General features: G+C 43.1%; 1 protein-coding gene across 3 annotated transcripts in view; it reads left to right on the top strand.

The window, feature by feature from the left end:
* rgmd (RGM domain family, member D) overlaps positions 1-24,685 on the top strand; it is a 104,567-nt gene that overhangs the window by 62,715 nt on the left and 17,167 nt on the right. For 2 of the 3 annotated variants that reach the window (XM_048559412.2, XM_048559411.2), the window contains exons 2-4: positions 231-271; positions 16,790-16,938; positions 17,368-17,897. In XM_048559412.2, coding sequence (XP_048415369.1) covers positions 243-271; positions 16,790-16,938; positions 17,368-17,897 — 708 coding nt within the window. In that variant the 5' untranslated portion in view covers positions 231-242. Of the gene's footprint in view, positions 1-230; positions 272-4,712; positions 4,744-16,773; positions 16,939-17,367; positions 17,898-24,685 lie in introns of those variants that run through there. The other variant, XM_048559413.2, reaches the window with a different exon arrangement.

Here is a 24,685-nt window from a genome sequence, read left to right as displayed (position 1 = left end):
ACAGGTTCAACTTCAAAAAGACACCACATGTACAAAAAAGGGAAAAAACCCAATATAAAAGAAACCATCAATTAACAACTCTTAAATACAACAGCAGTTGGAGCAGAAATGCTCTTCTGAAAACATAAGGGGTGAATGTGTACATTAAGCATTGTACAAATACGCCTATGAGTAAAATTTGATGAAATTGTTACTGGAAATTCTGTCTCTCTCTCTCTCATCTTTTTCAGGTGACTGTGAACATGACTCGGCCATGGACCTACTCACTGCAGTAAGTACTTTTCCTTCGAGTTCACTCTAACCCAATGACATGAGGTTTGGGGGATGGTGGCACAGTGGTAGTTTCACTGAACTAGTAATCCTGAGCCTGGGCTAATGCTCTGCGGACAAGCATTCAAATCCCATCATGGCAGTTGATGGGATAAACTCAACTACTAAATCTGGACATAAATATTAATCTAAAGGCGATTATAAAACTGTTGTTATCAATAAAAAACTCCTGTCTAATTCACTGAAGCCACTTAGAGAAGGAAATCTGCCATCCTTAGCCAGTCTGGCCCACATGTGACTCCAGCCTGACAGCAATGTGGTTGACTTTCAAATGCCTGCTGACAATGCCCAGTAAGCCCCTCAATTCAAGGGCAATTAAGGATGGTCAACAAATGTTGGCCTTGCCAGTGATGCTCATGCCCCAGGAGTAAATCAGGAAATAATACCTACAGATATTGGATGTGGTAAGTGAACCAAATAAAGCAATGTGCAAAAACAGGCCTGTACCCTCGCTCCATGCATATATACACTCAAACTCTCTCAACACACACACACACACACACACACACACATAAAAACAATGCACTCAATACGATTGTACACATGTTTATCACTGAATTAATAACTGAAAGTTTCAATTAATGATCCAGAGATCACAATCTGGCAATGGCAACTGGAGAACTTCAATTAAGTTAATTAAATAAATCTGGAATTAAAAGTGAGTATCAGTAATGGTGATCATATAACTACCAGATTGTAATTATAAACCCATCTACTGTTCTTTTGAGAAGAAAGTCTGTTGGCCTCACCTGGTCTAGCCTGTATGTGACTCCAAACTCACAACAAGAATAAATGAGACTAATTGGTTTCCTCTACAGAGAGACAGCATGAATGCTGTGGGCAGAATGGTCTCCTTCTAAGCCATAATGATTCTATTCTATAACTAAGAGGTTATTTCTGAAATGTCCTCTGAAATGGCCTCCTAACAAGCTGTTCAACTGAAATAGGAAACCAGTATGAAAAGTGTACAATCCACATAGACTGCCACGTTTCAAGAAAACAGTTCCCCATCACTTTGTCAAGAAGAGGGATGTCAATGGGCTGAGGAGTGGCAGATGGAGTTTAATTAAGATAAATGTGAGGTATTGCATTTTGGTAAAGCAAACAAGGGCAGGACTTGCACAATTAATAGTAGAGCCTTGGGTAGTATTGTATAACAGAGAGCCCTATGGGTTCAGGTACATAATTGTTCAAAAATTTGCATCACATATAGACTGGGCAGTTAAGAAGACATTTAGCACACTTGCTTTCATTGTCAGACTTTTAAGTATAGGAGTTAGGATGTCATTTTGACATTAATTAAGGCCTCTTCTGGAATACTACGTATAGTTCCGAATGCGCTGTCCTAGGAAGGATATTATTAAATTGGAGGGGGTTCAGAGTGATTTACCAGGATGTTGCTGGGAATGGAAAGTTTGAGCTATAAAGATAGGCTGGGACTTCAGTCACTGGGGTGTAGGAGGTTGAGGGGTGATCTTATAGACGTTTAGAAAATCATGACAGGCATTGATAAGTTAAATAGCAAGGGTCTTTCCCATGGGATGGAGGAGTTCAAAACAAGGGGGCATATTTTTAAAGTGAGAGGACAAAGATTTAAAAAGGACATGAGGGACAACCTTTATATACAGGAAGTGGCTCATATGTGGAATGAACTGCCAGAGGAAGTGGTAGATGCTGGTACAGTTACAATGTTTAAAAGACTTTTGGATAACGACATGAATAGGAAAGGTTTGGAGGGATATAGACCAAACACAGGGAAGTGGGACTAGTTTGGTTTGGGAACATCATTGGTGTGAACTAGTCAGACAGAAGGGTCTGTTTCCATGCTGTATGACTCTATGACTCTCTAATCCATCAGGCAGTCAGCTAAGTAACATTCAGCCATAATTGTACTGAATAGCAGAGTGGGTTTGAAGGGCCGAATAGCTACTTCTCATCCTATTTTCTATGTTTCTAACAGTTCAAGATTTAAAATAACTGATACAATTTCAAACTCTACATTGTTATACAACACTAACACACAGCCCACCCACCCACCCCCGGACTCCCTTCCCAAACTCTTGACTAGGTTAGGAGTGAGCAGGAGCAGGCTTATTAATATTAGCTTTATTTGTGGGTAGACTCAGTTCTAGTTTCACGAATGAATTCTCAAATGTCTCCGTGTCTCAGCTACATTTTTCCATCACATTTTTGCCCTTTTAGAGGGCATTTATACTGTAGCTGGGAGACGGGGTGCACCCAACGATTGGTGTAAGGGTATAAAAGTTCACAAATGGCAAAGGAATTTCCTGCAGAATTGAAGGCTGGCTAGCTGACGTTCCACTGTGATTAAGGGAACTATGCACAATCTTCTCTGCACCTGCTTTTCCTAACAATCACTTCCTTATTAAGTTTCAAAAAAGTTCGAGTTCCTGTGAAGTGCTTCCATATGGTTGCATCCTGAGATCTTGTTGTGCAGGGGAGGGAGAGCACACAACACAGCATTATCAATGACTGCCCTTTTCATTCTTCCCATGTGCCTGCTAACAACCGTTTCAAACTGTTCATTCACCGCACTTGGCTTCTAAATGCCTAAAGATGTTGGCCTCTCCTCTATTTTTGTTGTCAGTTGGAGAGTTCACAAGGTTGGGCTGCCAAAACTATCTCTGCAACCCCTGCACCCCCCCCCCCTACCAACCCCCTACCCACAACCCACCTTACTGCATCAGCTCAAATGTGTGGGGTCTGACCCCTGCCTTCATCTTGTGTTGAAACAGGCTCCACGTATGGGCCTCCTTTGCTGTAGAGTTTAGTGACTGTGTCCAGTGGCCATCTCCAAAGTGGAACTGTGGTCTCTATCAGTTCCATCTCGGGTGGTCCTATGCAGGAGGGGATGGTCAATCTCAGGATGGGTATTGCTGACGTTTCAACAAACAGGCTAGGCAGCTTATATCTGACTATACCTTTTTCTCTCATGGACTTGTCTAGCTTTCTAATTTAGTCTAAGCTACTTGCCTCAATCATCTCTTGCAGTATTGAGTTCAACTTTTGATTCCTTCTCTGAGTAACAACATGTCTCCAAATTCCTCAGTTGGATTTACTAGTAACCATCTTATATTCAATGGCTTTAGTGTTTCCCCACAGTGGAATTACCTGGCCACCTCTATCCTATCAGTTGTGTAAATTTAAAGACTTCTACTAAATCTCATTGTACCGTAGAATGCCTACAGTGTGGAAGCCGGCCATTCAGCCCATCGAGTCCACACTGACCCTCTGAAAAGCATCACACCCAGACCCAGACCCAGCCCCTAGCCTATCCCTGCATTCCCATGGCTGATTAGCCTCGCCTGCATATCCCTGGACACCATACATAACTTCCCATGGCCAATCCACCCAAGCTGCTCATCTTTGGACTGTGCGAGGAAACTGGAGCACCCTGAGGAAACCCACACAGACACAGGGAGAATGTGCAAACTCCATTTAGACAGTCGCCCAGTCGAGTGGAATTGAAACCGGGTCCCTGGTGCTGTGAGGAAGCTGCGCTATTCACTGAGCCATAATGTCACCTCTAGGTCTTTTCTGTTTCAGCATCAGTTTCTCAGATCTGATAACCACTGTTAATTATTAAATATTATGTGAGTCATGGTAAGGGTACAGAGCAGCAGGTTCTAAACTGTACAGGGTCCAACATCTTACTAGAACACTAACAAATGATGACTGAGGTCGCAGTTTACCTCAAAAGCTTGTTTAGATAATCATCCAACTTTATAACTAACATTTTCTGAATAAATAAAATTGCCACATCCTGTTCAATCTCTTTAAGAGATAGATAGAATCTTCATACACTAGTGAGTGAACGGTTATGTCGGGTTTGTGTAAATGAGATCAGCCATGATCTTAGTGAATAGCAGGTTAGGCTTGAGGGGCCGAGTGGCCCTGTCCTAATTCGTATGTTCCCAATTTCTGTAATCAGAGAAACATGCAGTAGTGAAAAAGGAGACTTTTTGGTTCATTTTGTACAACATATTTAGACCTATATACCCACCTTTCTTCCATAACAATGTAAGGTTTTTCTCACTTCTCGTACAACGTGTTTGTCATCAGCAAGGTCAGTATTCAATGCCAATCCTAATTGCTTCAGTACTATCAACTCACTGAGGTATTTTCAGAGGGCACCTCAGAGTCCACCACATTGTTCTAAGTCTGGAGTCACACTTAGCCCAGACCAGGATGGCAGATTTCATTTTCTAATGGACAATAGTGCACCAGATGCAACAAGTGACCCCATGGGAGATGTGTTAACAAATTCACCAAGATTTCTAAGGGCAGGTTTTTTTCGCTCCCTGCAGGTGGTGAGAAGGGGAAATAAAGGAGCAAGGAGATTCCAATTCCATGTTTATTAATTGAATACCCCTGACACCAGCTGCCTTGAAGGTATTTGATCCTCAGCCGCCACAGCGTTAGCCTGGGTGTCTTGGTTACCTGTTGAGTGACATCACCATCTCCACTTACTATTGGCCCTTCATGTGCATTCCCCTGTCCCATCCCCTTGTAAAATTATTTTCAGGTCACATACCAGATCCTGGCAACTTACTGAGTGAGAAAAAGTTACCTCAAGACTTTTCCCAACTGATTTTGAATCTATGATCTTCAATTATTGGCCAAGTTGTCTAAGGGCATAACATCCCCCTTACCAATCCATCACTGCCTTTTACTTATCTCAAAGTGTCAACTGAGTCACGTCTTAGCCCACTCTGCTCAAAAAGAAAGGCCTCATTTTTCCAAGCTCCCTTTATAATTGAAGTCCCTCAATCCTGTTACCATCCTCTCCATCCTTTCCAAAACATCTTCCTTCCCACCTGCCATCCTCACCCAATTAAATGCCCCCTGCATCCATTCTCGCCTCAGAGGTTAGACATTAACATAGAACATAGAACATAGAACAGTACAGCACAGAACAGGCCCTTCAGCCCACAAAGTTGTGCTGACCATTGATCCTCATGTATGCACCCTCAAATTTCTGTGACCATATACATGTCCAGCAGTCTCTTAAATGACCCCAATGACCTTGCTTCCACAACTGCTGCTGGCAACGCATTCCATGCTCTCACAACTCTCTGTGTAAAGAACCTGCCTCTGACATCCCCTCTATACTTTCCACCAACCAGCTTAAAACTATGACCCCTCGTGCTAGCCATTTCTGCCCTGGGAAATAGTCTCTGGCTATCAACTCTATCTATGCCTCTCATTATCTTGTATACCTCAATTAGGTCCCCTCTCCTCCTCCTTTTCTCCAATGAAAAGAGACCGAGCTCAGTCAACCTCTCTTCATAAGATAAGCCCTCCAGTCCAGGCAGCATCCTGGTAAACCTCCTCTGAACCCTCTCCAAAGCATCCACATCTTTCCTATAATAGGGCGCCCAGAACTGGACGCAGTATTCCAAGTGCGGTCTAACCAAAGTTTTATAGAGCTGCAACAAGATCTCACGACTCTTAAACTCAATCCCCCTGTTAATGAAAGCCAAAACACCATATGCTTTCTTAACAACCCTGTCCACTTGGGTGGCCATTTTAAGGGATCTATGTATCTGCACACCAAGATCCCTCTGTTCCTCCACGCTGCCAAGAATCCTATCCTTAATCCTGTACTCAGCTTTCAAATTCGACCTTCCAAAATGCATCACCTCGCATTTATCCAGGTTGAACTCCATCTGCCACCTCTCAGCCCATTTCTGCATCCTGTCAATGTCCCGCTGCAGCCTACAACAGCCCTCTACACTGTCAACGACACCTCCGACCTTTGTGTCGTCTGCAAACTTGCTAACCCATCCTTCAATCCCCTCGTCCAAGTCATTAATAAAAATTACAAACAGTAGAGGCCCAAGGGTGCCCACCTCATGACTTGCTTTTCCACCTAGCTTGGCATTTTAGCAGCAGAATACTATCTACAATAAATAGAATTTTATAATCTCTACAGTGTGGAAACAGTGCCCAACAAGTCCACACCAAACCCCACAGCATCCCACCCAGACTCATCCCCTTACAACCCACCTAATCTGCACATCCCTGAACACTATTGGCAATTTAGCATGGCCAATCCACCTAGCCTGCACACCTTTGGATTGCGGGAGGAAACCAGAGCACCTGGAGGAAACCCACACAGACATGGGGAGAATGTGCAAACTCCACACAGACAGGCACCCGAGTTTGGAATCACAGCAGTGCTAACCACTGAGCACCATGCTGAGAATACTACAATTATAAACAGAATATAAAAGAATTTGCAGTCAGCAGTACCATGGGATATTTGTTATTTAATTAGGAAATTCAGGAAAGTTGCTAAGGCAACTAGCCAAAGAGATAGTTGCCACATAACTGGCCAAATCAAGTAGACAGGCACACAGGGACACTAACGACATCAGTAAGGACATCACCATAAAACTACTAGATCTGTGCCTCACAATCCACTTCACCTTCAACGATGGCACATAGAATAAAATCAACGGAACATCAATGGGATCCCCAGTATCAGTACTGATTGCAGAAGCATTAATGCAGAGGTTAAAACAGGCAGCGTTCGCCACTATACAACCCAAACCTTGGGTCTAATATGTAGGCCTTTGTGATTATCAAATGCACAGAACTAGGACAAACTCACCGACACATAAACAATGCTCTTACCAGGATAAAACTCACATAGGAAGAAGAGAACAACCAGCTACCTTCCCATACATAAAGGCAGAATGCAAAAGCAAAGGGGAACTCCAGATTAGTGTATATTGAAAGACCACACATACGGACCAGATACTCAATTACACGAGCAACCACCCCAACACTCACAAACGGATCTGCATCAGGACACTATTTAAATGAGCCACAACACATTGCAGCAACCTGGAACTATGCAAAGCAGAACAGGAGCACCTATACAGAGTCTTCAAAAGGAATGGATACCCAAAAAGCACAATCCGCTGTTACCTCCGAGACAAAGCACAACAGGAAGACACAACATGGCCAGGCTCACTAATCACCCTACCATACATCAAGGACAGTTCAGAGATGACCACAAGAGTACTCAGGCCCCGAGGTATCAGAGTAGCCCACAAACCAACAACCACCCTATGACAGCTACTGATGAATGTAAAGGATCCCATACCCAAAAGCAGCAAAATCAGTGTAATATACAAAATACCTTGCGAGGACTGTGAGAAACACTAATTACATAGGCCAAACTGGAAGAAAACCGACAATAAAGATGCATAAACACCACACGGCCACCAAGAGACATAACCAATTCTCACTTGTTTCACTACACATGGACAAGGAGGGACATGAATTCAATTGGGACAACACATTGATAATCGCACAAGCCAAACAGAGGCATGCCAGGAAATTCCTGGAGGCATGGCATTTCAACTGGATTTCTATCAACAAACACATTGAATTAGACCCGATGTATGAACCACTGAGAACTGGAACTGAAAGTGGTACCAAACACCTCAGAAAACTGAGACATTTAAATAATAAGCAGGACAGAACACCGACGCTTCAGCGGAGGCACATAGACAATGTTACCTAGCAGGGTGATGAAATGTTTGCAACTAAACACACTGGCTCAGCCAGCATGTCTACAACCTTATCCACAACCCAAGCTGCAAATCTTCACAGAAACTTTAAGTAGTTAAGGACACAGTTTTCCCTTGTTTGGGAAAGAAGCGGTGAAAAGGGGAAATAGTCAGCAAACTTGACCCTGGCGAGGTACTTGCCCTCTTTGTGCCATTTCACTCAGACAATTACAGGTCCATTTGGTGGTTTTCCTGACCTCCCACCAGTTGAGGTGCTTAAATGATTCAATTAATGGCGAGTTAAGGGCATCAACTCAGCACCTCTTCAATTAGCGGTCTCCTTGGTGGGTAGGAAAGGGGGTTAGTTTCCCAACTGGGGAACCAGGACAACCTGCCTATTGCGTTTGGGAATGGGATCTAATATCTAATTGACAAAATCTGGGGGGTGGTGGCAATAAGAGACACGGATGGGCATCAAAATGGGCAACCTCTGAAATCCACCCTCTTGCCCCTGCCTCCGACCTCTCCTCCTCTCCCCATGACCCCATCCTCTCAAGAAGAGTAAAAAATCAATGACAATTTTGTAGCTGGATCTGCCAAGGAATAGGCCTCGACCAATGGACTTTGGGGCACGGAATCAACCAGCCCCTGATTGGCTGGCAGCTTCTGGTAACCCAGGATGTCAGTGTCAATGCTTGCGATTTGCCAAAAGAAATTCAGTGAAACTTGCCAATCAGCTTTGAATGAGGTGAGTCCAGGACCAGAGGACATGATCTCAGAGTAAGGGGTCACCCATTTAAAACAGAGATGAGGAGGAATTATTTCTCTTTGAGGGTAATAATTTTGTTACTACAGATGGCTGTTGAGGCTAGGTCTAAGGGAATCAAGGGTTATGAGGAAAAGGCAGAAAAGTGAAGTCATGCTCGATTCATGCTCCTACATGTCATGGTTTCACGGCCCTTAGATGGTTGCCGGCAATAGGGAGGGTTTTATCAGTAGTGAGGGGGGGCAACGAGTTAGTTGTCACATAACACATTCCCACATCTCAACATTTAGAAAGATTAATGGGAAAATTCCACCTTAACAATCTTTCATTAAAACTCTCCCAGTACTGGATTAGAGGGATAAGGGTTAATATCCAGTCCTTCCTAATACAAATGGTTAGGCTTAGCATTCTGAGTGTAAAGTCTAAAGTTTCCAGAGCTGAAGAGGAGGGGTTCTCTGCGGGGAACAGCTGGGGCTTAGGACAAAAAAAACTGCATTCGTTCCACCTAGATTGGCCGATTCTTGAAGCCCTGCCTCTTTGGTTACATCCCAGCACAAGTGTCACCAGAATCATTTAATTGTGTTCCCATCCTGTGCTGATAAGCCATGTGACACAGCATCTTCTGTCAGGAGCACAGTGCAGGAATTGTACAGGTTTGATTATTAGGAGAGGTCAAGGTAAGTTCAAGGCTGGCCGACAGAATAAAGGCATGAAAGCATTGGCTGAGAGACAATGGAAAGTTATTGTCCTAGGGATGAGCTGCCTGTTTTTTGCCTCGGTGCTGAGCTCAGCTTCCACAATATCGACATCTGGGAATCTCTGAGCTCCACTGGGAGCCTCATTGGCGGGCAGTCATCCTCAGAGAACCGAGACTTCAGTGGGTACACCCACGACCTAGCCGAATGCAGAGTCTTCTCAAAGTAGCCCTTCCCACAACTAACTTTATCATACAGGATGATAGGAGAGGCATGCTCCTCATGATGCCTGGGCCCTCTCTTTAATCCAACTATGTTTTTAAATGTTAGTATTCTGTCTTGCTGGGGAACCAGGTCATATTCTGGCAACCAGGTTCAAATCCCACCATGATAGAATTGGAATTCCATTTATTTCTAAATCTAAAATTAAGTATCTAATGATAGTTATGAAACTGTCGTTGATTGTCAAGAAAAATTCACCTCCTTCCTTTAGAGAAGGAAATATGCCAACCTTACTTGCTCTGGCCTACATGTGACTCCAGCCCACGGCAAGATGATTGACTCTGAAGTGCCCTCTGGGCGATAAATGCTGGCCTACACAGTTACACTCACATCTAATCAGTGAATAATAAAAACCTCCACGGATACACAAAATTTCCCCTTTCAAATGTTAGTTGAATTCCTGTTTGAAAGTTACTACTCAATCCACTCAGATGATGGTATTCCAGCTCTGAACATATTGCAAAAAATACAATTCTCCTCAACTCTGGTAAATTTCCAAATTGCTTTCAATCTGTGTCTTTTGGTGACTAACTATTCTGCCAAAGGAAGCAATTTCTTGTGACTTATTCAAAACTCTTGTGATTTTGATACCATTATTAATTTGCCTTTTGACCTTCTTTGTTCTAAAGGAGAAAAGTCCCAGCCTCAATAGTCTCGCCATGAAACTGAAGTCCTGTATCCCTGGTGCCATCCTGATTAAATTCTAATAACCAGCAAATTAATTCTCTAATCTCTCCAAATCCAAGTTGAATGGCAGCTTAATCCTCCCCAACCACTGAGCGGTAGAGCTGTTTCTTACAGCTTCTCATTCTCACTGTGACAAGAAGTATTCAATGTGCGTAAAGTAATTTTAGCCCATACCATTCACTAAGAGTGGACATGAACTGAAGTGGCACCCATGTACACCTCAGAGCAGAATAGTGTGTGCACAGTGAAAGTTAAAGCCACTCTTACTATTTGCAGTGTCTGTGTTCCCTGTGAGCTGACTTCAGGGTCACCCAGGAGTGTATGAAAAAGCTTCCATGCAGTACTGAAGGAATGCTTCACTGTCAGAAGTGCCACCTCTTTTGGGCAAAACATCAAACAACCTTCCTGCTACCTCAGGTGGGCAGAATGATCCCACTGCACCACGTGTAGAAGAACAAAGGTTTCTCCAGATATCCTCAGTTACAGGATATCTCACAGCCAAAGCCATTAAACATATTAAGTGGCCACTATCCTGGTGTGGGGCTGAGTGGGTGACACTGTTGCGTTTAAATTAGAAAGTGATGGGTTCAAGTCTAGCAACTTGAGCTCTACAATCCAAGCTGACACTTTGATGCTAGACTTTTGGATCTTGGGACGATCCCATTGCCTGGTTTTGTTAAACGATCAGGTAGTTACATTGTCCTACCTAATATTTGAATAGTGAAGCTTCAGACACCTTTGGAGAAACAGATTTTCAGGTCAGTATCGCATTATTACTTGATGGAGTTATCTAGACATAAATTGGCTGCCATTTCATCTACACTAAAACAGGAATTATATTTCAAAAGCTTCATTGACTCAACTTCACAGACTGTGGAATGCTATGAGACACCCTGAGGTAATGCCCACTGATACAGAAATGTGTAATTTTTTGTTTTGCTGGTTGTTGATGGGATCTTGCAGTGCATGTTTGCCCTCAAAGCCGCAACAGCATGCAAACAAAAAGCATTGGTTCGGAAGTCCTTTGCAGAGTCACAAGGACATGAGAAACACTTTATGAGATGTGGGTCCTTTCCCTCACAGCATCTTCCATTTGTATCCATTTATGCCTTTTACATGACCACATGTCCCAGGGGTCCTTTTATTGGGAACAAAGTGGAAAGAAATTGGTAGAGAAGCTAAGGTCGGGGGTGGGGGGTGACCTAGAACCCAGCGAAACTACAGTCTTTCTGATTGAGGGGGATGTGAGTTACAGTGTGGGACCAAGGCTAGCCAAAGGGTTTAGGAATTGGAACTGACCACTTTACAGAGGCCAGTGGCATTTCTACATGGCTTTGGAACATCTGTGCTTTACAGCCTTCAGCAGATGGCTGTCGAGAGGTTTAAAGAGACAGTATCACTTTTGTTTGGCCTACAGTGGCTGTTTGTTCTAAACTCATAAAAACAAATCTCTGTGACAGTCCCTCCCCTTAACATAATCAAATCTTCTGGCTTATACTTTTAAAGAAAGGTAACTGAATATCTGAAAACTTCATTCTAATTTAAACAGTAATTTCCATAAAGCTACACATTTTTATTTGTGGTTAAGGATCTATTTTTCCTCAGTGGTTGGTTTTATTGTGATAAAAATAAGATATGAGTAATCAGGCCAGCAGGAAGATGCAGTGTCTTTAATTTGTAGCCTTCCACTAAAGCAGCATTTTTACTGTAGCCAGAGACAGTAAAAGAACTGCCGATGCTGGAGTCTGAGATAACAAGGTGTGGAGCTGGATGAACACAGCAGGCCAGGCAGCATCAGAGGAGCAGGAAAGCTGATATTTTGGGTCGGGATCCTTCTTCAGAAATACTTTAGTTACTGATTTCTAACCAGAACCTTCAGCAACGGCGATAAATGCATCCATTGCCAACTCATCCTTTTAATTAAATAATAAGCCAGCATGCCTGTATCCAATATGTGGAGACATACTGAGATAGTGTCTGAAGTAGTTATGCTGTATAGGATACACATGAAGCATAAACTAGCTCTTGCCCTTTCCTCCATCCTTATTAAACAAGCTGTTTTCTCTTTTGTGGCCAGTCAGTGACCTCCGATACAAGGATGAACCCCCTAGGGGTTTAGGTAGAGGTTTCTAAATAATATACAATCCTTCCAAACGCAGCCTCTACAACCTCTGTGCAAACCGTGTGATGCATTCCCAAAGATGGTGAAGGAATCTCAACCAAACTCTCCCCGAGACAACATTCGAATTTCTATGTCATTTTTGCTGCATTCCACTTAATGTTGAACACCTTTTAATATTATAAATTTTTTTCTAACTTATTTAGTCTTATGATAAGAAAGATTCAGCAGAGTTCCCTGTTCACAATGTGCTAGTGAATCAAAGATATTAAGCCACACATCAAACGTAGAATAATTGCACCTTTTACCCATAACTTGATCACCACATTCATTCTTCATCTCTGTATTAGGAATTTTTGAGTTGGCCTTGCAAATTCTGTCACCAACTCTATTTTTTCTTTCATTTCTCACTCACAACACATCACTGAATCTAGTATCCAAAGGATAGACTAGGCATTGTTTAACACATTGTTCTACAGCAACAATCGTGAGGTGGGGTTATATGGGACTTGGCATTGGAAGCAGTCCACAAAAGTTGCACTAGTTTAATCCGAAATATGGAGGAGAAATTTGCTTATGAGAATAGGTCAAGTCATGTTAGAAGAATGAAAGATGACCTTATTGTAACACACAAGATTCTTAGGGTCCTTGAGAGGGTCAATGTGGAAAGGTGGTTTCTCCTTGTGGGAGAGAGGCTGGAAAGTGGTGTTGAGGATTATCAGATCTCATTTGTCTGGGGGCTGAATGGCCTATTTCTACTCCTACATCTTATGATCACACACCAACATTCAGAGCCTCAGATCTGTTCTGTCATTCCCTGAGATCAAGGCTGAACTGTGACCTAACTCTAACTCGCCTATGCCCAAAATCTCACAATACCTCTGGATGACAAATGCCTGATTTAAAATTTACAATTGATCCAGTTTAATTGTCATCAGCAGAAGAGAGATCCAAACTTGCACTAGTGTTTGCATATCAAAGCGTTTTCTAATTTCACTCCCAGACCACTGTGCACATAGAGTGCTGTGAGCAATTCAAGGCACTAAATGTAATGAAGGACTTTGGAGAAAGTGTGGTATTAATTTACCAAAATAATACCAGGATGCGAAGAGTTAAATTAAGGTTGAAGTGAATTATAAAACTAGGGAATGTAACAAAGTTAAAGGGTGACTTAATTGAAGGAAATTAAGACAAACAATTAGGGCCTGTCGAGGAAAACTACTTTTGCTGGTTACAGAGGAAAAGCCTAAAAATGGGAGCTAGATCCTTCTTTACTTTTAAATAGAAACCAAAAGAACTGTAGATTCTGTAAATCAAAAACAAAACCAGAAATTGCTGGTAAAGCTCATGTCATCTGCAGAATCTGTAAAGAGAAACCAGAGTTAACATTTTGGATCCAGCCAGGAGCTACCACCTTCTGAGGAAGGGTCACTCGACTCTGAAATGAATTAAAACTAATTTCTCTCCAAAGATGCTGCCAGACTTCCTGAGTTTCACCAGGATTTTTTTTCTGCTTCTTTCCTCACTCTTAATGGTTTATTACATCCTGCCACATTGTAAAGTGCTGGAACACTTTAAAATGTTAAAGGTACTAAATAAATGCAATTTATTGTCGATCTCATCTCCTAGTGTTAACATTTTCTTTCATATAAGAGCACAGAACCTTTGAAGAAATGTCCACATTCCTCACGATGTTGACTGGGAAGCTTCACTGCTTTGGGATTTTCTGAGCAAGCAGTTCACATATATACCAGCTGAGCTTACTTACACCATTTCCACCAAGATAATTAGAGTTTAGCAATTAGCAAGGAAATCAGAATGTTGGAAATTCATTGCAAGGGGCTTTGAATATAGGAATAAAGATATTTTGCTGCAGCTGTACTCTGAGTGTACAACAGCGAGAGCATAGTGAATAAGTGGGCAGCTTTGTGCTTATATCCTCAGAAGGAATACATTTGCCTTTGAGGGAGTGCAAAGGAAGTTCATCAGATGAATCCTTGTGATACTGAGGATAAATTGAGGGAACTAAAACAAAGTGCTGGAAAAACTCAGCATGTCTGGCAGCATCTGTGAAAGAAAAAGCAGAGTTAACAGTTCAGGTCCGGTGACCCTTTTCCAGCAACTTTGCTTTTGTTCCTGATTTACAGCATCTGTAGTTCATTCGGTTTTTATAAATTGAGGGAATGGGTCTTTATTCCCTGGAGTTTCAAAGAATGAGAGGTGATTTCATGGAAACTTACCAAATTCATACAAGGTGCCACAGAGTGAATGTTGATAGAATGGTTCTCCAGGCTGATGGATCTCAAATCAGGGGAGCATCTCCAAATAAGGGGCAGGCCTTTTAAGATGGAGATGAGGATGAATTTCTTTACTCACAGGGTGGTGAATCTTTGGAATTCTCTACTCTTGATGGCTGCGGAGGTTCAATCATTGAGTTTGTTGGAGACAGAAATCGCTAGAAATCAGGAGACTGATTATGGCATACGGAAACATTGTCAGAAAGTGACACTGAGTTAGATGACCAGCAGCAATCTCAGTAAGTGGCAGATCAGGCTCGATGGGCTGAATGGCCTACTCCTGTACCTAGCTTCTTAAACACAGAATATGAACACGCTCAAAAATTGCTAGCAAAGCTCAGCGGGGGAGGAAACCTGGACCCTCGGATTTCTCCCCACAGATTCTGCCAAACCTACAGAGAGTTTGTTGGGGTTCTGATTTTTGACTCTGATTTTCAGCATACGCAGTTCTTTCGGTTTTTATTTTATAACAACACATTCTCTTGTTTGGTTTTCGGGATTGGGGTAATGGTAAATGCAAAAGCGCAAATAATGTAACCCAAAGAAACAGTGCAGGCCACATAAGTGTACAAGCCAATGCTTTTTTTTATAAAATGGAACGGATCCAATAATTAAAGCCAAATTGAATCATTATTATTTACATTTGTACGGCACACACGTACATATATCTCTAACATAACTGCATAGATACTTTCCCTAAAAGGAAGCCTCTCGTTGAAAATAAACATATGCGAAGTCTGCTCAAAAAGCTCTCCTCTTGAAAAGACAAGGAACATCATTTAAACGCCTTGGCAACATTTACATTTTCAAGGCCTTTCAAGGCTCGATTTCCCCAATGGTCGCCTATCGCTCCTGATCCAACAACTTTCCTTGTCTGAAAAAGATGCTGCTTGGCCTGCTGTGTTCATCCAGCTCCACACTTTGTTATCTCTAACCTTCCTTGTCTGATTCTCGTCCCGATAAGGGGTCTGCAGGTTATGTGCTTGTAAATACTCGTCGCTGCTGCTGATTGCACCCAATGGGGCTTTTATTAAAAGCTGTTGACCGCTGATAGTTCGGGCTATTAGGCGGAGTCTGTGCAAAAACAAAAAATCCACTAGCCCGGACCTCCTGCTACCTCACCCGAACGTGTTGGATCGGTCCCAAGCCGAGCTCCATTTCACGTTCTCCCAGCTCTGCCTTCGCACTTAAAGGGGCTGTGCTACACAACGCTGGCCAGGCGAGCAAAACAAACGTCTGAAACAGGCGCGCATTCCAATGATTGAGTGCAATCCTACATTGTCTGGGGAAATAATCCAATTTTACATTTCCTCTACTGCTTATCACAAGCTGGGATCCCAGCTATTTTAGTGACATTCAACTAAAAGCGGTACTGGTCAATTCTGATGAAGTGTCATCTCGACTGGAGACGTTAGCCTTCACTCTATGGAAGCTGTCTGACTCACTGTGATGGGCCTGCATTTTGATGTTTTCAGTACAGTCTCCAGTATCTGCAGTAATGTGCTGCTGCTGGACAATTCGCGCTGTGTTTCTCTCCAACTAGGCTGAGGGTAAAATAATTTACTCCTGTAGATGAAGGGTTTAGAAAGTGTAGCCACTAATGTCTCGTCTGACAATTGAGTTTCTCCAGCAATTTCTGATTTTGTTGTAAGAACATAGAACAGTACAGCGCAGTGAAGGCCCTTCGGCCCACGATGTTGTACCGACTTATCCTACTAAGATCAATCTACCCTGCATACCCTACATTTTACTATCCTCCTATCCAAGAGCCACTGAACAGTCTCTAAAGTATCTGACTACAGTACCACTGCCGGCAGCACATTCCACACGCCCACCACTCTCCGTGTGAAGAGCGTAGGGGTTTTGGATTTAAAATAAAATGGTTTGCCCTTATTGTCCCCACACCAGATTTGAACAGGTCTCGCCTTCCCCTTTAAGGTTGGCCCGCCCCTTACTGTTTGTGATTTGTCAGGCCGCCTGTCCATCAGGTTGGTCTCAGCAGGTTGGGTTGTGCTGGTGCCTGACTGATAGGTTGGGGCTGAAACTCTTTTAGAACTTTTCGTCTCTAGAACTTGTGTCGTCCCATTTGCCGAGCAGTTGACAAACTCAAGCGACGCTGGATGGATTGGTATGGGGACAGGAAGCCGCTATCCTTTGGCTAAAAGGCTGTGTTCAGTTGCTGTTACGATGCTGGTTTTCTCTATGTGTCTGAGTTCAGGTAAGAAAGCTGAAAAACCAGGCATTTTTTTGTGCCCCTGTTCCTTATGCGTGTGCCTTGGCTAAACGACTTTTCTGGCAGGGGTTTTTTTTTGGGGGGGGGGTTGTTGCTTGCAGCTCTTGTGGGAAAGGTTTTTGTTTTCAAATATGGCTTGAAATTTGCAAGCTTTTCTGACTTTTTTTGAAAGTTGCGGAAATTTCAAAGAAGTTGTAGACTCAACGTAGTTTATAAAAGTTTCAGAAAAGCATCTGGGAGTTGGTGTGGGAGCTTTCAACCGTTTTCGTTAAAGGGCCTGTTTAAAAACTTTTTTCTCCAGTTTATTTTTCTTTAAAAGTTTGTAGATTTTTGTTAGGTATTTCGCTAAAAGCAGCATTTTTGGAAATGTTTTAGTCCCACTGTTGAGCTAACTTTTTTCCTTGCTGTTCTCAGTGCATTGTCAGCAGTGTAGGATCCAGAGGTGTAACGCCGAGTTTGTAACAGCTACTTCTCCGGGGACTGGAGTACAAGAGGAAGGTGAGGGAACTGGCGGAGGGAACGGCGGCGATTTTTGCATCGCTCTCCGAGCCTACTCGCAATGTACCAGGAAGACGGCCAAGTACTGCCGGGGAAATCTGGTCTACCACTCTGCCGTGCTCGGCATCAGTGACCTGATGTTACAGCACAACTGCTCCAAGACGGGACCGACAGCTCCGGTCAGGCCGGCGGCCACAGAGCGAAGCCTTGTCCCCGAGCTCTGCCGCTACCGGAGCAAAGGCAACTCGCTGAGAGACGGCGTTCCTCAGCCGACCAGGTTCGCGCACTGCGGCTTATTCGGGGACCCGCACCTCAGGACCTTTCGGAACGAGTTTCAGACCTGCAAAGTGGAAGGAGCTTGGCCCCTGATCGACAATGTTTATCTTTCTGTGCAGGTCACCAATGTCCCGGTGGTAGAGGGATCCAGCGCCACGGCCACTAGCAAGGTGTGTGTGTGTGTGTGTGTGTACCACAGGCATTAGCAGGCGAACTCTGTGTCTGTCTGTACCTCAGGCACTCGTAGGGTAACTGTGTGATCGGTGCTAAGTAGAGATGCTCACAGTCGCTGCTAACCCTTTCCTACCCAAAATAAATTTGTTCCTTCCCTTTTTCACAATTGTTCTTAAAAGCATGAATTAAGGCTGCCCTCTGCAGGGTTGGAGGTGGGTCTGTTAACCGAAGGGTTTCAGATAATTGACCTGAATGACCTCGGGATGGGTGGGAGGGGAATGTTTTGTTTATGTCACATATCTCAGAGCATCTGTGTGTCTTGCTTGAAAGTAGAACATCAATTTATACAACATTCAAAAGAGAACTGGATGGAAATTGCGAAAAATGGAGGGGGAAATTGTAGGGTTGTGTTGGAGTGTGGTGGCGGTTCATGTAGCAGGATGGGGTGTAACTGACTGATCACTTTTTTTTCTGGAAAAGCTGGCACACAGACACCAAGCCGAACAGCCTCCTTTATATGCTTTCCCTCGGTTGGGACATCTATTTAGATTCTGTAACTGAAGAAAAATCGATTTGAGGAAGGAGTTAGTTGATTATTCTAACCAGCCCTTTCTTTGCTGTGCTACAATCTTGATTAAACAATAGCCCATCTGTAATATTACGGTTGTATCAGACAAAGGTTGTCAAAGAATACCCCCTTACAAATATAATTGTGATTAGTTTTGAATGGGTGCAATTGGCAGCTCCCTCTGATTTCATTCTAAATATGTTGTGAAAAATTTATCCTATTGAGCTTGCACAATGTATTTGAAAACAAATCTTCTGTAACTAAGGATATGTTCTGAAAGATTTTAGTCTAAATTTAATTTGGCAAACATTTTTAAAACAATTGTCTTTAAAATTTGCCTGAACTTTTTTAAAGTAAGGAACGTCTAGCACTTTATAACTGAACAGTTTGCAGCCAGTTTGATTCCTTTTGCCTTCCCTCCCCCCACCACCTGTTATCATTCAAAAGTGTGACAAAGCAGCTAATGAACTGTAACCTTGCACTGTGATTTTAATTGGGGCTGATAGTAAAGGGAAATCTGCATTGGGGGTTGGGAACAGCTTTTAAAGACAAACGCAGCACAGTTTTGCTCAAATGAGCAAATAGGTGCAGTTCCTGTGCTGTTTTCCAATGGTGCAGACGCAGTTTATTGTATATGCCCTGTAACTTATTTTAAATTGCAAGGAGAGACTTGCCCCTGGCTGTCGTGGGAAACGTGGATGTATACAGTTAAGCTTGTATCATCCACAAAGTTTATTGGTTTCCCTTTCGCACTCAAACCGGGTATAGTTTCAACATTGGATGTTATCTGTGATTTGGAAATATTGAATATTATTTTTCCTCCTACTTCTCCAGCATCCCCCCAATAAGAGCAATAATTTAGTCATAAACATTGTGTAAAAATAGATACAAAGAGAATCTTAATTCTGTGCAGCTTATTAACATTGTTCAAAGATGTGCTCAAGTGCTTTATTCCAGAGTTGGCATTGATGGATTGCAGTATTGTTCTTCAAAACTTTTTATGTCTGGGTTTTGTGTTTTTGTCCTCTTGGTGCAACTAAATTTTACATTCTCTTTGACATCATTGCACTTTATTTCAATAGTATTGCATTTGCGTTGAGTTGTGCAGTTTTCTGAGGGTTGGAATTGTTTGGAATTCCCTTCCTCAAAATACTAAGGATGCAGAATCTTTGAAAAATTTTAAAACGGTGTTTAGATTCTTGGTTATCATTGGGATGCAGGATTATCAGTATACGCAGGAATGTGAAATTGAGGTTAAAATCTGACTGAGCATGATCTCATTGGCAGAGCAGGCTTGAAGGGTTGAATTACCCATCTTGTTCCTTGTTCATACGTTTGGTTTCTGTGAGCTTGGTATGTCTGTCATCAATTCGTTCCAAAATGGGTTCGTTCGGGCTACAGTTTAGAGGGATATTTGTTGTCCTTGTCCTTTTCCTTTGTAAATATGTTTGGGACAGTGCAGTGGTTCAGTGATTAGCACTGCTGTCTCATAGACTCAGGTTCAATTCCACCCTCTGGAAACTGTCTGTATGGAGTTTATATGTTCTCCCTGTGTCTGCATGTGTTTCTTCCAGGTGCTCCAGTTTCCTCCCATGGTCCAAGGACATGCAGGTTAGCGGGTTTGGCCGCACTAAATTGCCCAGAGTGTCCAGGGATATGTAAGTTAGGTGGGTTAACCATGGTCAATGAAGGGTTACATAAAACATAGAGCAGTACAGGCCCTTCGGCCCATGATACTGTTCCGACCTGTTATCCTACTCTAAGATCAAACTACCCTGCATTCCCATCATACCCTTCAATTTACTAACATCTATGTGACTATGCATGAGTCACTTAAATGTCCCTAATGTATCTGACTCCACTACCGCTGCTGGCAGCGCATTCCCTCCCCCCATGCTCTGTGTAAAGAACCTACCTCTGACATCTCCCCTATACCTCCAACCAATCACATTAAAATTATGCCCCCTCATGTTAGCCATTTCCACCGGGGGGGGGGGGGGAAATCTCTGGCTATCCACTGTATCTCTGCCTCTCATCATCTTGTACACCTCTATCAAGTCACCTCTCATCCTTCTTTCTTCCAATAAGAAAAGCCCTTGCTTCCCCAACCTTTCCTTGTAAGACCTGCTCTCCAGTCCAGCCAGCACCCTGGTAATTCTCCTCTGCACCCTCTCCAAAGCTTCCACATCCTTCCTATAATGAGGCAACTAGAATTGAACACAATATTCCAAGTGTGGTCTGACCAGGGTTTTATAGAGCTGCAGCATAATCTCACAGCTCTTAAATTTAATCCCCGTTCCAATGAAAGCCAACACACCATATGCCTTTTTAACAACCCCATCAAGTTGGGTAGCAACTTTGAGGGATCTAAGGATGTGGACCCCAATATCCGTCTGTTCCTCCACACTGCCAAAAATCCTGCTATTAACCATGTATTCTGCATTCAAATTTGATCTTCCAAAATGAATCACTTCACGCTTTTCTGGGTTGAATTTCATCTGCCACGTTGCCCGGCTCTGCATCCTGTAACAGGGGTAGGGTAGGAGGATGGGTCTGAGTGAAATGCTCTTTGGATGGTTGGTTTGGACTTGGTGGGCTGAATGGCCTGCTTCTGCGCTGTGAGCACTCTGTCAGTTTGAGAAGGGGATCCCATGTTGGATAATGATAGGAACAGAGCTCTGAGTTAGCGAGTTGTTTAGGATGAAACTTAATTAAAAACCATATCCGCTCTTAAGCATCTTCTTCCCCTCAAAACCCATTCAAAAGTTGCAGAAATGTTTAAATCTAAGTTTTCCTGAATATTATTCCCCATGAGCTCGGTCAAGTGGGCAGAAATCACTGAAAAGGGTTAATTTTACCATTGATCCTAGTTATTCCTAAACTTTTGGCAGTGGAATTCTTTTACATGAATTGACAGTCTTTTTGTTTACAGAAATAATTTGTAAACATGATTTGCACTTCAAATAAATGGCTTCTCATTGCTCAGTTATTAAGCAGACTTAAGGTTTTATGATCCATGGAAGAGTAAGTGTGACTTATGTCACTCCTGCACTCTACCCAAGTAGCTTGATCTTGTTTTAGTGGTCAATACTGATTGTGTTGACTAATGTGTTATCATTCTGTTAATGTCATAAAATAGCAATTGTTGGCAGCATAGCATAGCTGGTCTTATGTTGTGCATGTCTCTGAAATGTTATACACCATCATTCTGTTCTTCTGACTGTTCTGTTCACGCAATCTTATTTGAGCACTAAAGGATTTGTTAGTCAACTTCAGTGACTACTTTGCCCTCCATTCCCATACTTATTATAACACGTTTGTATAATTTATTTAAACATTTCAAAATTTAATCACTTGAATTGCAGAAAATAAACACTTGCATGTATAGCAATCTGTCATTCTCCCAGAATGTTTCAAACCCCTGAATCAATTTGGGTCACTATTTTCGATTCCAGCTTTCTATACGTGTTTCACATTTTAATTGGAGCTGGTTAGTTGGATTCTGATGTTAGTTGAAGGAGGAATTTTGGCTGGGATACTGGATGATATCTCCTGCTGTTTGTCTGTCTGGCAGTGATTGGGAATATTTCCTGTTTGCTGTGGAAGGTGGTCAGTTCCTTTTTGGATTTTTCAACCTTTTCCTCAAAAGGCTGTGAAGTTAATTATACACTCAGGTTTGTTCAACAACGTCTACTTAGAGCTTTAATCTTAGTAAAATGTCCTTGGGTGCTTTGCTGGACCGTAATCGGAGAAAAGTTGATATGAAGCCAAAGAGAAAAGATCTTAGGATAAGTGATCAAAAGCTTGGTCAAAGAGGTGGGTTTTAAGGACATCTTAAGGGAGGACAGAGAGGTTGAGTGGTGTCGAGAGGAAATTTCAGTGCTCGAGGCCAATTTAATAAGCAAAGTAACCATCCCTTTAATTATCAGATAATACATATAATTTAAGAGGGGTCTGAGCCCAGAACCTTTTTGGTTCTGAGGCAGGAGTGCTCCTATTTTGGACCAAACTGGCACACTGCTGCAGAAGGACATCAGAAACTATAAAGGGGACATTTCAAGGAGGTAGTTTTCTAAGCAAAGTGAGATTGCCCCAAATGCAAACATTCCTTCCGAGGGCTATGTCAGTTTTGGGTGGAAATTGCAGAACATGCGGACAGGCCAACAAGGGGGGAGGCCATTTTGGATTTGGTGCTCGGCAATGAGCCAGGACAGGTGTCAGATCGTGTGGTGGGAGAACACTTTGACAGTGACCGCAACAGCCTTACATTTACCATAGCCATGGAAAGGGAAAGGAGCAGTTACCAGGGGAAGATATTTAACTGGGGTAAAGTAAACTATGACGCTATCAGACAGGAGTTGGGAAGTACAGATTGGGAGCAATTGTTCCACAGAAAGGGCACAGCAGACATGTGGAGGCTGTTTAAGGAGCAGTTGTTGCGAGTGATGTATAAATTTATTCCTCTGAGACAGGTAAGAAGGGGTAAGATTAAGGAGCCTTGGATGACGGGTACAGCGGTGTTTCTTGTCAAAAAGAAAAAGGTAGCGTACGTAAGGTGGAGGAAGCAAGGGTCTAGCTCAGCTTTAGAGGATTACAGGCTTGCTTGGAAGGAGCTCAAAAGTGGACTGAGGAGGGCCAGGAGGGGGCACAAAAAAAGCTTGGCAGGAAGGATTAGGGAGAACCGGAAGGCATTTTACTCAGACGTGAGGAATAAGAGAATGATCAGGGAAAAGGTAGGGCCCATCAGGAATAGCGTAGGGAACTTGTGTGTGGAGTCTGAGCAGATAGGGGAAGCCCTAAATGAGTTTTTTGCTTCGATTTTTCACTAAGGAAAGGGACCTTGTTGTGAATGAGAACTTTGAGGAGCAGGAAAACAGGCTTGACCAGATCAAGATTGAGGAAGTTGATGTGCTGGAAATTTTGACAAACATTAAGATTGATAAGTCCCCATGGCCAGACCAGATTTATCCTAGGTTGCTCTGGGAAGCGACAAAAGAGGTTGCTAAGCCGCTGGCGAAGATCTTTGCTTCCTTACTCTCCACGGGAGTCGTACCGAAAGATTGGAGGGAGGCAAATGTTGTTCCTCTTTTCAAGAAAGGGAATAGGGAAATCCCTGGAAATTACAGACCAGTCAGTCTTACGTCTGTGGTCAGCAAGGTTTTGGAAAGAATTCTGAGGGATAGAATTTATGACTATTTGGAAAAGCATAGCGTGATTAAAGGGAGTCAGCATGGCTTTGTGAGGGGCAAGTCATGCCCTACAAATCTTATTGAGTTCTTTGAGGACGTCACGAGTCAGGTTGACGAGGGTCGAGCAGTGGATGTGGTGTACATGGACTTCAGCAAGGCATTTGATAAGGTTCCCCACGGCAGGCTCATTCATAAAGTCAGGAGGTATGGGATACAGGGTGATTTGGATGTCAGGATTCAGAATTGGTTGGCTGACAGGAGGCAGAGAGTGGTTGTAGATGGTAAGTATTCTGCCTGGAGGTTAGTGCTGAGTGGTGTCCCGCAGGGCTCTGTTCTTGGGCCTCTACTCTTTGAGGTTTTTATAAATGACTTGGATGAGGAGGTTGAGGGGTGGGTTAGTATGTTTGCTGATGACACAAAGGTTGGAGGTGCCGTTGATAGTATCGAGGGGTATTGTAGGCTTCAGCGAGTCATTGACAGAATGCAGAGCTGGACTTAGAAATGGCAGATGGAGTTCAACCTGGATAAGTGCGAAGTGATGCATTTTGGAAGGTCGAACTTAAATGCTGAATATAGGATTAAAGACAGGATTCTCGGCAGTGTGGAGGAACAGCGGGATCTTGGTGTTCAAGTGCATAGCTCCCTCAAAGTTGCCACCCAGATGGATAAGGTTGTTAAGAAAGCATATGGTGTTTTGGCTTTCATTAACAGGGGGATCAAGTTTAAGAGCCGCGAGGTTATGCTGCAGCTCTACAAAACCCTGGTGAGACCACACTTGGAATATTGTGTCCAGTTCTGGTCGCCCTATTATGGGAAAGATGTGGAGGCTTTGGAGAGGGTGCAAAGGAGGTTTACCAGGATGCTGCCTGGACTGGAGGGCTTGTCTTACGAGGAGAGGTTGACTGAGTTCAGACTTTTCTCACTGGAGAGAAGGAGGAAGAGAGGTGACCTGATTGAGGTGTACAAGGTAATGAGAGGCATGGATAGAGTCGATAGCCAGAAACTTTTCCCCAGGGCAGGATTGACT

This window comes from Stegostoma tigrinum, chromosome 30 (genome assembly GCF_030684315.1).
Source record: "Stegostoma tigrinum isolate sSteTig4 chromosome 30, sSteTig4.hap1, whole genome shotgun sequence".
NCBI classification, from domain to species: Eukaryota; Metazoa; Chordata; class Chondrichthyes; order Orectolobiformes; family Stegostomatidae; genus Stegostoma; species Stegostoma tigrinum.
This window is presented reverse-complemented; position numbering and strand designations above follow the sequence as displayed.